Raw genomic sequence first — 13507 nt, 5'->3', positions numbered from 1 at the left:
ACTACTTCAATTTTATGTCTTTGTTGGTTGGATAGATATTTTTAGTAATAGTAGTATAAGTCAACATGATTTGTTGAATTTGATAGGTTGAAAAAAATTTAGAGGCACATTAGGAAGTATTTTTGGAATACTACTCTCTATTTTTCAAATTTGCTTTACCTTTTAAATAAAAGGGAAAGCAAAAAGCAACGTCCAAAAGCAAAAAGTTCTCTATAGTGCTTTCTTTAAACTAAGTTAGGATTTAAATTAAAAGGCAATGGTTAAGAGATTTGAAGGATAGTTCAAGTTGAAAAAAAGTTATTTTTATTTTTGTATTTCTTTTTTTCATCTTGAAAAATAAGTTTGATGAGAGATTTCGGACATTTATTCTTTCTCTCTTTTTTTTCAATCAACAAATAAATAAAATCAAAGGTTAAAATAGTAATTTTTTCAAATCTTTAAGTTCTTCATCTTTTTATGCACTGGATCTTTTGAATTTTATAGACTTTCATTAGCATTGAAAAATGATAACTTATATTTTTGTAAAATAATTTTTTTATCTAAGAAATAAATTATTTTAACACAATAAATCAAAGAATTTTACATAAATGATATTGGTTATGGTTTTTATTTATGTTTTATCTTTTAAATTGTGTAGTTTATATGTTTAAATTGTATTTGTTGTCGCATAATTTATGAAGTTGAATATGATACAATATACTGTGAGGTAGGATTTCTTTAGCCAATTCTAAGTGCTCATCAAATAGTAGGATTTCTTTATCCAATTCTAAGTGCTCATCAAATAGTATACTGACATTCAAGTGAATGTTTTGAAAAATAAGAATAGAAAGAATGAGTATAAATTTGGTCTTAATTAAAAAAAATTACAAATTATGATAGATTAAGAAATGATACTTATGTATTTTGAGTAGTGATAGAATAAATAAATTTTTGAGTAAAAGACAAATAGGTCCCTGACCTTTTTAAACATGGACATTTTTGTCCCTCAAGATTTACAAATACATTTAAATCCCTCACCTTGTAAAACGCGTGACAATGAGACCCCTCCGTCGAGTTGGAGTTCAAAACGGCAACGGAACATGCTGACCTGGAAGGGTAGAGTGTCAGGTGTCCGTTTTGGTTGCTGATGTGGATGGAGAACAATTTTTTAATGGACAAATTAGTCCTTGTGGCCATCATACGTTCTCTCTCTCCGTCGCAACTCACCTTGGTCCGACTCCGTCAACACTCTCATCGACTCTGCCACCGGCCGCCACCTCTCCTACGCCGATTTCATCCGCCGTTCAGAAACCCTAGCTGCCAACCTTACATCTCTCTTCACACTCTCCAAAAACGACACCACTTTGGTCCTCTCTCCACGCCCTTCTTCTAGAAACTTCTTCGGAAAAGAAGAAGCAGCAGCAACATAGCAGCACCATCAAGAACAACGATAAGGTAACCATTGACATTCTTTCTTTTGAAGTAGCCAATATCATGTCCAAAACGGTTCACCTTCACAAATCCCTTTCGGATTCTGAGATCTCGAGGTTCAGGAATGATCTTTCACAAACTGTTTCCAACCGTGTGTGAAGTATAAAGTATCATCTACCTCTTGTTGCCAACTCTATATTCCACAGGGCACCATCAGGATCTCGAAGGCTCAAATTTTCTGGCAGCTTCTTATTCAAATTACCATAAAATGCTTTGGGAAGTGCCTATAGTCAAAATTTAAATTCCAGCTATGAGAAAAAGTAGGAATGAATGGAAAAAAGCAAAAATCCCCTGAACATGAATGAATGGAAAAAGCAACAAAAACTTGATTCAGGCTAACAGGTAGTGGAAGGCTAAATCTTGTCACTCCATTCAATGCATGGGAGCGAGATCTTGGTGTAGGCAACATAACTCCAAACACAATGTAACTCAAACCCTACTAGGTAAACCCAGAACATAGATCACGATGCCATGATGTCATGTCATGAAATATTACATTTACCATTATATATCTCAAGTATAGCTAGTGATTGAATAACCACCACCAAAATAATTATGCAGGAACAACCCACATATTATTTTCTACTTCTCCACTTTATTATTTTCTTTTGTTTTAGTTTCTCCTTCAATTAGAAAGATTTAAACATTGTCACCATTCACAATGAGGATCATAGTAAGGGCAGAACCTACAATGTTGATGCATACTTTTCTTCTACTACAATGCAAGCTCAAACCTTTTCAATTATATAGCAATTTTCTAGTTGTAGAATCACTTCTTGCAGAACTTAAAACAACAGTGAATTAAACAAAAATTCTTTCTATAGAACCTAAACACAAACCCTACATTGCAAATAACATAGTTGAAACAAATTGAAGGAAAAAAATTAATCAATGGAGCAAAAAGAGTATGTAGACACCGTGCATGAACTAAAATCCCCAAATTCAATTTTCCCCACATTCCAAAATTAAAAATCACTCATTTCCTTACACACACTTAAAAGGGTATGTAATTTTTGTTGATTTACAAAAGTGAGGAAGAAGATACTTACAAGGTGTTGATTATAAGTGTTGGGCATAAACTATGCGAAATGGAGGAATTGAAAATGGTTCCAATAAATGTCTTCAACCCAGGATTTGTTGTGATGGGAAATCTTCGATCCTTTCATGATCTGGATTCTTCTGCTCAAAGAAGAGGAAAGTTTAAGTTTTGATTGAAGAAAGGAAGAGGGATTAATGGGAATTGTTCACAGTTGACAAAGACGACGTCGTTTTGAACCCCAAGGACTAATTTGTCCATTAAAAATTTGTTTTCCAGCCACATCAGCAACTAAAACGGACACTTGACACTCTACCCTTCCAGGTCAGCATGTTCCGTTGCCGTTTTGAACTCTAACTCGACGGAGGGGTCTAATTGTCACGCGTTTTACAAGGTGAGGAATTTAAATGTATTTTTAAATCTTGAGGGATGAAAATGTCTACATTTAAAAAGGTCAAGGACCTATTTGTCTTTTACTCTAAATTTTTTATCTTTAAATAAAAAATTGAGCAACAAAAATACTTTTATTAATGTAAAAAATGACAATCTAAAATGACTAAAAAAAGAAATATAAATTTTCAATCCGTGCGATGCACGGGTCTTCTGCTAGTATATATATATATATATATACATATATATATATATAATAAAAGAAGAGTAATTGGTTTGTTGACTGACAAGTGTATAGGTTTGTTGAATGACAAATGGCGCTTTGTATAATCGACAAGTGGCACATGTAAATAATAACCAAAAATCAATTTTCTCTTTTCTTGACCTTTGGTCCTTTGCTGCGTCTAGATCACACACTAGCTTGATCACCGTTTTATAAAATTCACACACTAGATCACACACTAGCTTGCACATGTAAACAATTCACACACTAGCTTGACAAGCCGCTAAAATGTGAAAGCGATGAGTTTGTTAAGTATGAGAAGATGAAAGTACCAGACACTGAAAATTGTTGGTACTTGAATCAGAGCATGAACCTTGTTGACTGCAGAGACAAATGCTTGAGAAATTGTTCTTGTGTTGCTTATGCAAATTCGGATATTAGAGGTGAAGGGAGTGGTTGTGCTTTGTGGTTTGGTGATCTTAATGACTTGAGGATTCTACCAGATGCAGGCCAAGATCTTTATATTAGAGTTCCTGCTTCAGAGTTAGGTATGTAATACATTTACCTGGCCTTAAACTGCTCTTAATCTTTCTCTAATCCTAAATTATATCACATGGTTTATCTTTGTGTTTTGTACTATGACATTAAACAATTCAAGAGACAAAAAATGGATGCAAGGGCAAGATACGAATTGCAGTTGGGGTCACAATTGGCGTATTATATGGCATGTTCTTCGTTTCATGTTTGATATGGAATGGACGAAAAAAGGCCACTCTAAAAGGTAAAGAATTCTCCTTTCTTTTTTTCTTGTGCAGTAACTTATTGAATTATTATCTTTATAATGGAGAGTAATTGTTAACTTGTCTTAAGATAATTTAGAGACCAATGCAGAATTAATGGATCATATCAAGGAAAAACAAGAGGAAGATCCAGAGCTTCTATTGTATGACCTATCAGTTATAGCTTTTTGCACTGATAACTTTTCAGACAAAAACAAGCTTGGAGAAGGTGGTTTTGGATCTGTGTTTAAGGTAACAAACATATTACTTTTTTCAAGGATATTAGAATAGCAAAATGAAAAAATTTTAAGCTAATTTGCAATTGATAAATGGCAGGGTACATTGGAAAATGGACAAAGAATAGCAGTTAAGAGGCTCTTGACCGGTTATGGACAAGGGATCAAAGAATTTAAGAATGAAATTACATCAATTGCCAAACTTCAGCATCGTAATTGCATCAAACTGCAAGGATATTGCATTCAGAATGAAGAGAAAGTACTTATATATGAATATATGCCTAATAAAAGCCTGGATGCTTTTATATTTGGTACAAAATCTAGAATTTAGATGCATGTTAAAATTAATATTAGCTGTAAAACTTCTTGCTTTGAATATGTGCAAATTTTGACTTGCATGTACATCTTACTAGATCAAATGCAAATAATGGTTTTGGATTGGCATACACGATTTCATATCATTCTTGGTGTTCGTTACCTGGGGTAATCGGGTTGTCGGTGGGCGGTGACTAGGAGAGAGAGAGAGGGAGATCCCGAGCGGGTGTAGAGCGAGTGTGGTCGGCACCGGGAGGCAGACAGAGTGGGGGGGTGGCCACCTGCAAGGACACTCCAACGATCAAGTCAGAGTCCGTACTAGGGGTGGCAAAATGAGGTAAGGATGTGACGTACCTTGGGGGGAGAGCTGTCCTCCCCCTTTTATATGCTGTGCTGGGTGGGCCTAGTAGTGGCCTGGCCTATTGGTTGAGGAGCTGAGCTGTCACATTCCACGCGTGCGGGTCATCCGTACTCGGGGTCGGTACTTCGGTTGTCGACCCTGGGGGTTCCGACCCGACCGATGGCGCGCTTGACGTGTTGAGTTGGTTGGACCTTGGGTCGGTTGTAGCTAATCGACCCGAAGAGATCCGCTATGGTCTTTTGGGCTTGGGCGGGGTAGTGCCCCAACCCGACGACTTATCTGGGCTGTCAGTCCGTAACAGTGCCCCCAACGCATCAGCCTTGAGGTCTGGGGCTCGTGGCTGAGCGCGTTTGTCTTGCTGAGGTGGCAGATTTTCTTCTCTCCTCGGCAGCTTGTTGGTGGCGTTTTGTTTTCCTTTCGTTTGGTCTTTCGGTTTTCGTGTTGCTTTCTTGGTTTTGGCGCCGGGCATTAAATGTCCATCGCTTCAATGATTTGAAATTGCGGGTGAAATGGCAAATATGCCCCTGCCTTTTGGCGCTCTTCCTCGGCGGTTATGCTCTCCTCCTTTTATTTCGTAACTCCCTCTCTCCTTTTTACTTTTTCTTTCTCTTCCTCCTTCCTTTCTTTACGCTGTTGTTGCTCCTATTCCTATCACTGCCGTTGCCTCAAGAATTCTTGCTCCCTATTCCTTCTTTGCAAGTTCTACTTCTTCTGGTAAGCTCTTATGGCTTCTTTGTTATTTTGGTTGTTTTTCCTTATCTTTTGTGCATTTGCTTTGTGTATGTTTGGGTCTTCTTTTTCTTCTAGAGGGGGTGCCACTGGCTTTCGTGTTTCTGGGTTTTTCTGGATTTTTGTTCATGTTTCTGGGTTAGTATGCAGGGGGTTAGGGGGAGATTCATAGTTTTTCTTTTGCTTTCTTATTTTGAGGGTTTCCGACTTCCCGTGTTGACTGAGTGGTGCCCCCATTGTAGGTATGGACAAGCGTCTCGCTTTCTCGAGTCAGGCCCAGCACCCTTTGGCTGACTTCGTCAACCATCATGCTTGGGTCTCTTCCGATGTGAGGGATACTCCTTCTAAGATGACCAAGGAGGGGATCCAGAAGTTACGATAATCAGGGCTCTTATGTGGAGGGGGTCTCGAGGAGGCGTTTTACCAGGTCTATGTCCCTGCTGGTCGGGAGCGCGTCTGTCAAAAGAACTTGGCTTCTCCACGGGTTGCTGATTGGCTGTGGATTTATGAGCCTATGTTCACGACTTTGGGGCTTCGTTTACCCTTTTCTCCTTTTGTTATGAGTTTACTGAATCGCTGCGACGTTGCGCCGTCGCATCTTCATCCGAATAGTTGGGCCTCCGTTCGGTGCTTTGAGATGGTTTGCGAGTACCTCAAACTGCCACTTTCAATGAACGTCTTTCTCTATCTCTTCCTGCTCATGAACCCTTCTAGCCAAGGGAAGGCTAAGAAGGGTTACATGTCTTTTAGGGCCCAACAGGGGCGTAGAATCTTTGGCCTTTTTGAAGATTCTTTTCATGGTTTCAAGTCTACCTTTTTTAAGGTTAGGCCGGTAGAAGGTCACCAGCCTTTTTGGCTCACGGCTGAGGGAGCTCGGCGGATCCCGACCTATTGGAGTTTTAGTGCGGGGTCCGATTATCTTATTAAAGTGTCTTATGACTGGCTGAGTTTGGAAGATCGTAATATTGCTGATATACTTTTGGCCATTTTCGGCGAGAAGAACCTTAATCCTCGCATGTTGATGGGGGACCGGGAGGCCGGTCGGTCGTATGTTGGTGGGTTTTTCTTCCTTTGGGTTTTTTATGCTTTATTTTTCTACTGTTGACACCTCTCCTCCCTTTTTGTTTTTAGTTTCTATGGCTAGTGGGAAGAAGACTTTGGCTGACCTGATGAGCCTTATTAAAGGGAACGAGGAAGGTGAGGGTAGGGGTGGCAAACGGGCCTAAACCCGTCGGGCCGGCCCGCGTAACCCGCCAAAAAAGGCAGACCGGGCTGAAAAATTGGGACCGCCAAATAGCAAAAGCCCGCTTAACCCGCACCGCTTAAACCGTGGGTTTTGGCGGGCTTTGGCGGGGCGGGGCGGGCTTCCCCGCCGGGCTTAGTATTTTTTTAGTAAGGGGTATTTTTACAATTTTTTTACCAAAACCTAACTTCCCCCAACCCAACTTACAAGAGAATGAAGATGAAAATTGAGTGTTTTAAATTATGTTTGTTTTGTTTTAGTGACAATATTGTTAATTATGTTTTGGATTATGTTTATTTTGCTTTGAAAACAATATTTATAATTATGTTTTGGATGAAAACTTGGTTTATAATCATGTTTATTAGATATTTATAATTACAAAGATTTTAATATTTGTGAATACAAAAATTATAATTTGTTTATACTTTTAGAAATTATAATAGTTAAAAGTAAAAAACAAAAAAAATTTATATCTTTATATATATTATTTTAATAGTTAAAAGTAAAAAAAAAAGAGAATATTTGGCGGGCTTAGCCCGCCGGCCTGCCAGCCCGCCGTTAGGCGGGGCGGGTTGGAATTCTGGGACCGCCTCACTAGGCGGGGCGGGGCGGGCCAGCCCGCTAATTGGCGGGCTTATGGCGGGGCGGGGCGGGGCGGGCTTCCCCGCTTGCCACCCCTAGGTGAGGGTGACTCCCCGTCTACTCCTTCGGCGAACCAGGAGCAAGGGGAGGCCGTGGAGGCTAGTGGTCGGGTAGGTGGGCCCGACCCGGCTCATCAAGAAAATGTTGTTTCTTCCGAGAAGCTTGAGGAGGCTGCTGGCGTGGAGACGGAGATGTTTGAGGATGATTTTGGTGATGATGAGCTGGGGGCTGTAGGTAACCCTAAGAAGAGGAAGAGGGATACTGTCAAGGCCCTCTCGGTCATGGAGAAGAACTTTGATGCTGGGGGATTTATCGAGTCCCAGCTGCTTCCCGGTACCGAGGCGTATTTCCATGAAGCCGATCTCTCCAGTCAGGCTAGGTGGATTTATCGCAGCCTTCTTCGTGCTGCTGCCATCGCCAAGAAAGTGGAGCCTATCTTGGGCAACTATCATGCCATGGAGGTGAGGCTTCAGAACTCCCAAAAAGATTTGACGAACTCACGATCTCGGGAGGAGTCTCTGAAGACTAAGTTGGCTGATCGTGAGAAGAGGGCTGAGGAGGATGCCAGGGAGATTAATAGGCTGGTAGATCGGGATATGGCTTTAATGAAAGACCTGAATGCCTCCCGCGGTGAGACTGCGGCCATGAAGAAGATGGTTGAGGAGTTGGAGAGAAGCTGAAGTTGGCTGAGAGTTCGGCGGAGGCGGTTTCTCGGGAGATGGCTGCCTTGAAGAAAAGGAACAAAGATCTTGCAAAGGGAGCTCGTGATGCTGTTAAGCTGACTGAGGAAGGGATAAAGCTTCAGGTGTCAGTATTGGCTCCCGACCTTGACCTTTCTCAAGTTGGTGCGATGAAGACTGTGGAGGGTGGGAAGATTGTTGACATCCTTTGAACATTTGGATATTCCCGTCTTCTTCTGCTTTTGTTTGTAATTTGTTCTTTTTATTTTGGGCTTGCTAGTAGGCGCCCTTTGGTTGTATTGAACACTTCTTTTTGCTTATGCTCAAGTGCTGTTTTAGGTATTTGTTGGATTTTGTTCGGGCCGTCGTGGCCTTTGCTTTTTATTTTTTGCTTGCTCGGGCCGTCATGGCTTTTTGCTTAATCTGTTTATTATGGTACTTACTAATTTGAGCCGATTTTGCTTTGGTCCCTTATGGTTCCCGGGGTGATCAGTCCCGGGTTACCGTTAGGTCGACCGTTTTGTTTCTTTTCGTCGCGCTTTTATTTTGAGACTTGGGAGAGAGTGAACTTGTAAAAGATAAGCTTATCATATTGTCAGACAAGGAAATATGTAATGCATAAATAAATGAAGGCAAAAAAGAAGATATTTGTATGAAACATAAATAGAGAACGTCAAAGCGGGACATGGGAATGGGGATTGGGGTCGTGTGATCGCCCCTTCTTACGAGTAGAACCTCTTGAGGTTCGCCATGTTCCATGTTCTTGGTACTTCGTTCCCATTCAGTCTTTCTAGCTTGTAACCCCCTTTGCCGAGGACTTCTTTTACTCTGTAAGGTCCTTCCCAGTTTGCAGCTAGCTTGCCTTCTCCTGGTGTTGGTGGTCCTATGTCGTTACGTCATAGGACCAGGTCGCCCTCTCCCAAGTTTCTTTTCAATATTTTGCCATTGTATCTGAGGGCTACTCTCTGTTTGATTACTGCTTCTGCTAGGTGTGCCATTTGCCTTGTCTCGTCGGCTAGGTCTTTTTCGACCGCCTCGCTCCCTCCTCTGAGGAGCAGCCTCGGACTTGTTTCCCCGACCTCGACTGGGATGATGGCGTCGACCCCGTATGTGAGTCGGAAGGGGGTTTTGCCGGTGGATGATTGGGAGGTGGTCCTGTATGACCATAGTACTGAGGCTAGTTCATCTGCCCATGAGCCTTTCTTCCCTTCGAGTCGCTTTTTCAGCCCCTTTAGGATGACTTTGTTGGCTGCTTCGACTTGGCCGTTGGTTTGGGGATGTTCAACTTAGGAGAACTTTTGCTTAATCCCTAGTCCCTCTAAGAACCCTTTGAACTTCTTGTCGGTGAATTGTGTCCCGTTGTCTGATATGACGGTTTCCGGTATCCCGAACCTTGTGACCACTTGTCTCCACATGAACTTTTGGCAGTTTGCTGCGGATATGCTGGCTAGTGGTTCTGCTTCTACCCACTTGGTGTAATAGTCTATGGCCACTATTAAGTGCTTCACCTGCCCGGGTCCTGGTGGGAATGGTCCCAAGAGGTCGACTCCCCATTGGGCGAAAGGTCGGGGGGCCATCATTAGACTGAGCTCCTCGGGAGGTGCTTTGTGGAAGTTGGCGTTCTCTTGGCACTTTTTACATTTCTTTACGAACTCCTGGGCATCCGACATCATTGTGGGCCAGTAATATCCCGCCCTGATGATTTTTCTTGCTAGAGATCTTCCCCCGATGTGGTGACCACAACACCCTTCGTGTACCTCTCTTAGGACGTAGTCCGTCTGGTCGGGGCGTAAGTACTTTAGTAGGGGTTGGTGGAGCCCTCGCTTGTATAGCTGCCCTTGTATGATTGTGTACTTAGGAGATTCCCTTTTAACAGATTTCGCCTCCTTTTGGTTGGGGGGTGTTTCTGCGTGCTCCAGATATCGGGAGATGGGGTCCATCCATGAGGGGGGTTGGTGTTTGAGCCGTGCACATGATGATCGCAGGTTCCGTTGCTAGCCCTTGGATCAGAGATCTATTCCCCGTTCCGGGTTTGGTGCTTGGGAGCTTGGAGAGGAGGTCGGCTCGGCATTCCTTTCTCTGGGAATGTGCTGGATTGTGACTTCTTCGAAGCTTTTTCATAGTTCTCTTACTTTTTCCAAGTATTTTTTGTAGCAGTGCGTCCCTGGCTTGGTAGCTGCCGTTTACTTGGGAAGTGACGATTTGGGAGTCGCTGCTAACTTCTACTCTTGATGCTCCGACCTCTTTGGCTAGCATTAATCCACCAATCAAAGCTTCATACTCGGCCTGGTTGTTTGAGACTGGGAATTTGAACTTGATGGATTGTTCGAATGCTACTCCTGCCGAGTTCTCGAGAATGATTCCGGCCCCTCCGAACATTTGGTTGGATGCTCCGTCAACGTGGAGCCTCCACCGTGTGCTCGGAATGTCGGGGGCTTTTCCTGTGACCTCAACGAGGAAGTCTGCCATGGCTTGGGCTTTGATTGCTTGCCTTGGTTCATATCGCAAGTCATATTGGGATAGTTCCACCGCCCATGCCATCATTCTTCCCGCCAGGTCGGGTTTTTGGAGGACTTGTCGGATGGCTTGGTCGGTTCTCAAGATGATTGTGTGCCCTTGGAAGTATTGTTTTAATCTTCTTGATGAAACTAATAGGGCGTAGGCTAGCTTTTCCAACTTGGTATACCTCGTCTCTGCCCCTTGAAGTGTTTTGCTGATGAAGTATATTGGGCGCTGGGTTTTGTCCTCCTCCCTGACTAGGACTGCTGCCATTGCTTGTATGGTCACGGCCAAGTACAGGTACAGGGGCTCACCTTCTTTGGGCTTACTGAGTACGGGGGTTTCCGAGAGTATCCTCTTGAAATGGTTGAATGCCTCCTCGCACTCCTGGGTCCATTCAAAGGTGATTCCTTTCTTCATTAAGTTGAAAAATGGGATGGCCCTTTCAGCCGAGGCTCCGAGAAACCGAGATAGGGCCGTGAGCTTCCCGGTAAGCCGTTGTACATCTTTGATGCACCCGGGGCTCGTCATTTTGAGGACGGCTTCGCACTTGTCCGGGTTGGCTTCTACCCCTCTCTGGGTTATCATGAATCCTAGAAATTTTCCTGCTTCCATGGCGAATGCGCATTTTAGTGGGTTAAGTCGCATTTTGAATTTCCTTAATGCCCCAAAGACGGCCTGGAGGTCGTTTATCAGATTGCTCGGTTCTGCCATTTTTACCAGGATATCGTCGACATACACTTCTACCGTTTTGCCGATGAGGTCGTAGAAGACTCTGCTCATCAGCCTTTGGTAGGTGGCCCCTGCGTTCTTCAGTCCGAAGGGCATTACCTTGTAGCAATAGGTGCCTCCTGGTGTTATGAAAGCTGTCTTGTCCTCGTCAGGTCGGTGCATCGGGACTTGATTGTAGCCGGAATAGACGTCCATGAAACTGAGAAAACGGTATCCCGCTGCCGAGTCTACTAGGGTGTCAATATTGGGGAGGGGAAAGGAGTCTTCTGGACATGCTTTGTTCAGGTCGGAGTAGTCTACGCACATTCTCCATTTCCCACTGGCTTTCTTGACTAAGACAACAATGGACAGCCATGTTGAGTACTCGAGTTCCTTGATGAACCCTGCTTCCAGTAGTCCTGCTGTTTGCTTAGCAACTTCTTCAGCTCTTTCATGTGACATCTTTCTTTGCCGCTGGGCTACCGGTTTAGCTTCTGGCTTTATGGCTAGCCGGTGGGACATGACTTCGGGATCTAACCCTGGCATGTCTGATGGGGTCCACGCAAAGAGGTCGTTGTTTGCCCTTACGACTTCTATGAGGGGACCCTTGAGTTCATGGGGTAGGTTTCTGTTAATAAAGGTGAATTATTCTACCGACTTCCCTATCTGGAACTTTTCCATGTCCCCTTCTGGTTCAGGTCTTGGTTTGTCCTCCATCTTGACGTCCAGATCTGCTAGGAACACGCCAGCTGCCTTCTTAGATTCTTTCCTCAGGGAGAGACTGGCGCTGTCGCAGGCGACTGCCATTTCTAGGTCTCCCCTTATGGAACCAAACATTCCCTTGTTCGTTATGAACTTCATTGTTAGGTACTTGGTGCATATTACAGCTAAAAATTCGTTGATAGTTTTTCTCCCTAGGATAATGTTATAGGCGATGGAGTCTCTAAGGACTACGAAGTCTGCCATAACTGATTTCCTGGCGTCGCCAGTTCCTAGGCTGATCGAGAAGGAGGTCGTTCTGTCAGGTTTGATGTAGTTATCACCAAGTCCCATGACTCCATGTTGTGACTTTTGAGGTCGGGTTCCTTGAGTCACATTGCGTCGAATACGTTTCTGAATAGGATATTCGAGTCGGCTCCCGTGTCGACAAGGATGCGCCTAACCAGCCCTGTCCCGACCATTGCCATGACTACCATGGGAGGATTCTCAGGGAGATCTTTGAACCATATGTCTTCTGGGCCAAATGATATTGTCAGGAGTCTCTTGCTGGTGGTGGGGCTATCCGTCGAGATGGAGAGCACCAGGGAGTCCTTTCTTGTTGCTGACTTAGATTTGGGGGGACTATCTCATCCAACCACAATGTTAACCACAAAAGTTGGGGGATTACTGGCATCCCCTGGGGGTTCTTGTCTTGGTTTGACTGCCCGATTTCAGTCTTCCTCGAAGCGTCCTCTTTCTCGCCTCCTCGGCACTCTGATAAGTCCGGAGAATTTGCTCAATTTCCCTTCTCTGATGGCTTGTTCCAAGGCAACCTTGAGGTCGAAGCAGTCTTGTGTTTTGTGACCAAACCTGTTCCGAGGGTTACCTGAAACTGTAGGTCGATCTCGGACGAGATCTTCTGTGCTGGTCGGAGCTGTTATGTCCGACTTGTTGATGGCGGCCAGAGCTGTCGTGTCCGACTTGTTGACTGGCTGCCCTGCTGATCCTTGGTCACCGGAGGGTGGGGGGTACCTGCAAGAGACTCCGATGCTTAAGTTAGCATGGGTATTAAACAGGTTTTATGTAGAATCAGAGTATGAGTTATACCTGGGTGCTCTAGTATATTTATAGTAGTGTGGGCTGACCTTTCTGATAAGATAAGTTAGTTATCTTATCTTATCTTATCTTTATCTTGAGTGAAGTCAGCTGATCTTTAAGGAAACCGCCTTTATCTCTATAGGCTTGGATTGCCTTTGGATTTGGGTCGTCTTCCTCTATTTGGGCCCTTTATAGGTGATGGGAAAATTTGTGGAAAAACGAATTTCCAAAACACCCAAATCTAACCGGCAAGTATACCGGGTCGCATCAAGTAATAAAACTCACGTGAGTGAGGTCGATCCCACAAGGATTGATGGATCAAGCAATTTTAGTGGGTGATTAGTTTAGTCAAGCTAACATTGAGTGATTTGAGTGACAATTGAAGCCAACAGAATG

General features: G+C 43.5%; 1 protein-coding gene across 1 annotated transcript; it reads left to right on the top strand.

Annotated features, from left to right (window-relative positions):
- The first annotated feature begins 3441 nt into the window (after window positions 1-3441).
- Window positions 3442-5921, top strand: LOC140181270 (G-type lectin S-receptor-like serine/threonine-protein kinase SD1-1). Its single transcript, XM_072224801.1, has 5 exons — window positions 3442-3667; window positions 3778-3900; window positions 3990-4150; window positions 4235-4445; window positions 5782-5921. The coding sequence occupies exons 1-5, from the start codon at window positions 3442-3444 to the stop codon at window positions 5919-5921; spliced, it is 861 nt and encodes a 286-aa protein (XP_072080902.1).
- Window positions 5922-13507: the final 7586 nt, after the last annotated feature.

The sequence above is a fragment of the Arachis hypogaea genome, chromosome 18 (assembly GCF_003086295.3).
Source record: "Arachis hypogaea cultivar Tifrunner chromosome 18, arahy.Tifrunner.gnm2.J5K5, whole genome shotgun sequence".
In the NCBI taxonomy this organism is placed as follows: Eukaryota; Viridiplantae; Streptophyta; class Magnoliopsida; order Fabales; family Fabaceae; genus Arachis; species Arachis hypogaea.
This window is presented reverse-complemented; position numbering and strand designations above follow the sequence as displayed.

Bases quoted from the DNA above. Each gene is read 5' to 3' on its own strand.
- LOC140181270 (XM_072224801.1), top strand. From the start codon at position 3,442: ATGAAAGTACCAGACACTGAAAATTGTTGGTACTTGAATCAGAGCATG. The intron at 3,668-3,777 runs GTATGTAATACA...AAACAATTCAAG, and splicing joins AGTTCCTGCTTCAGAGTTAG to AGACAAAAAATGGATGCAAG. The intron at 4,446-5,781 runs GTACAAAATCTA...CCCCCATTGTAG, and splicing joins CCTGGATGCTTTTATATTTG to GTATGGACAAGCGTCTCGCT.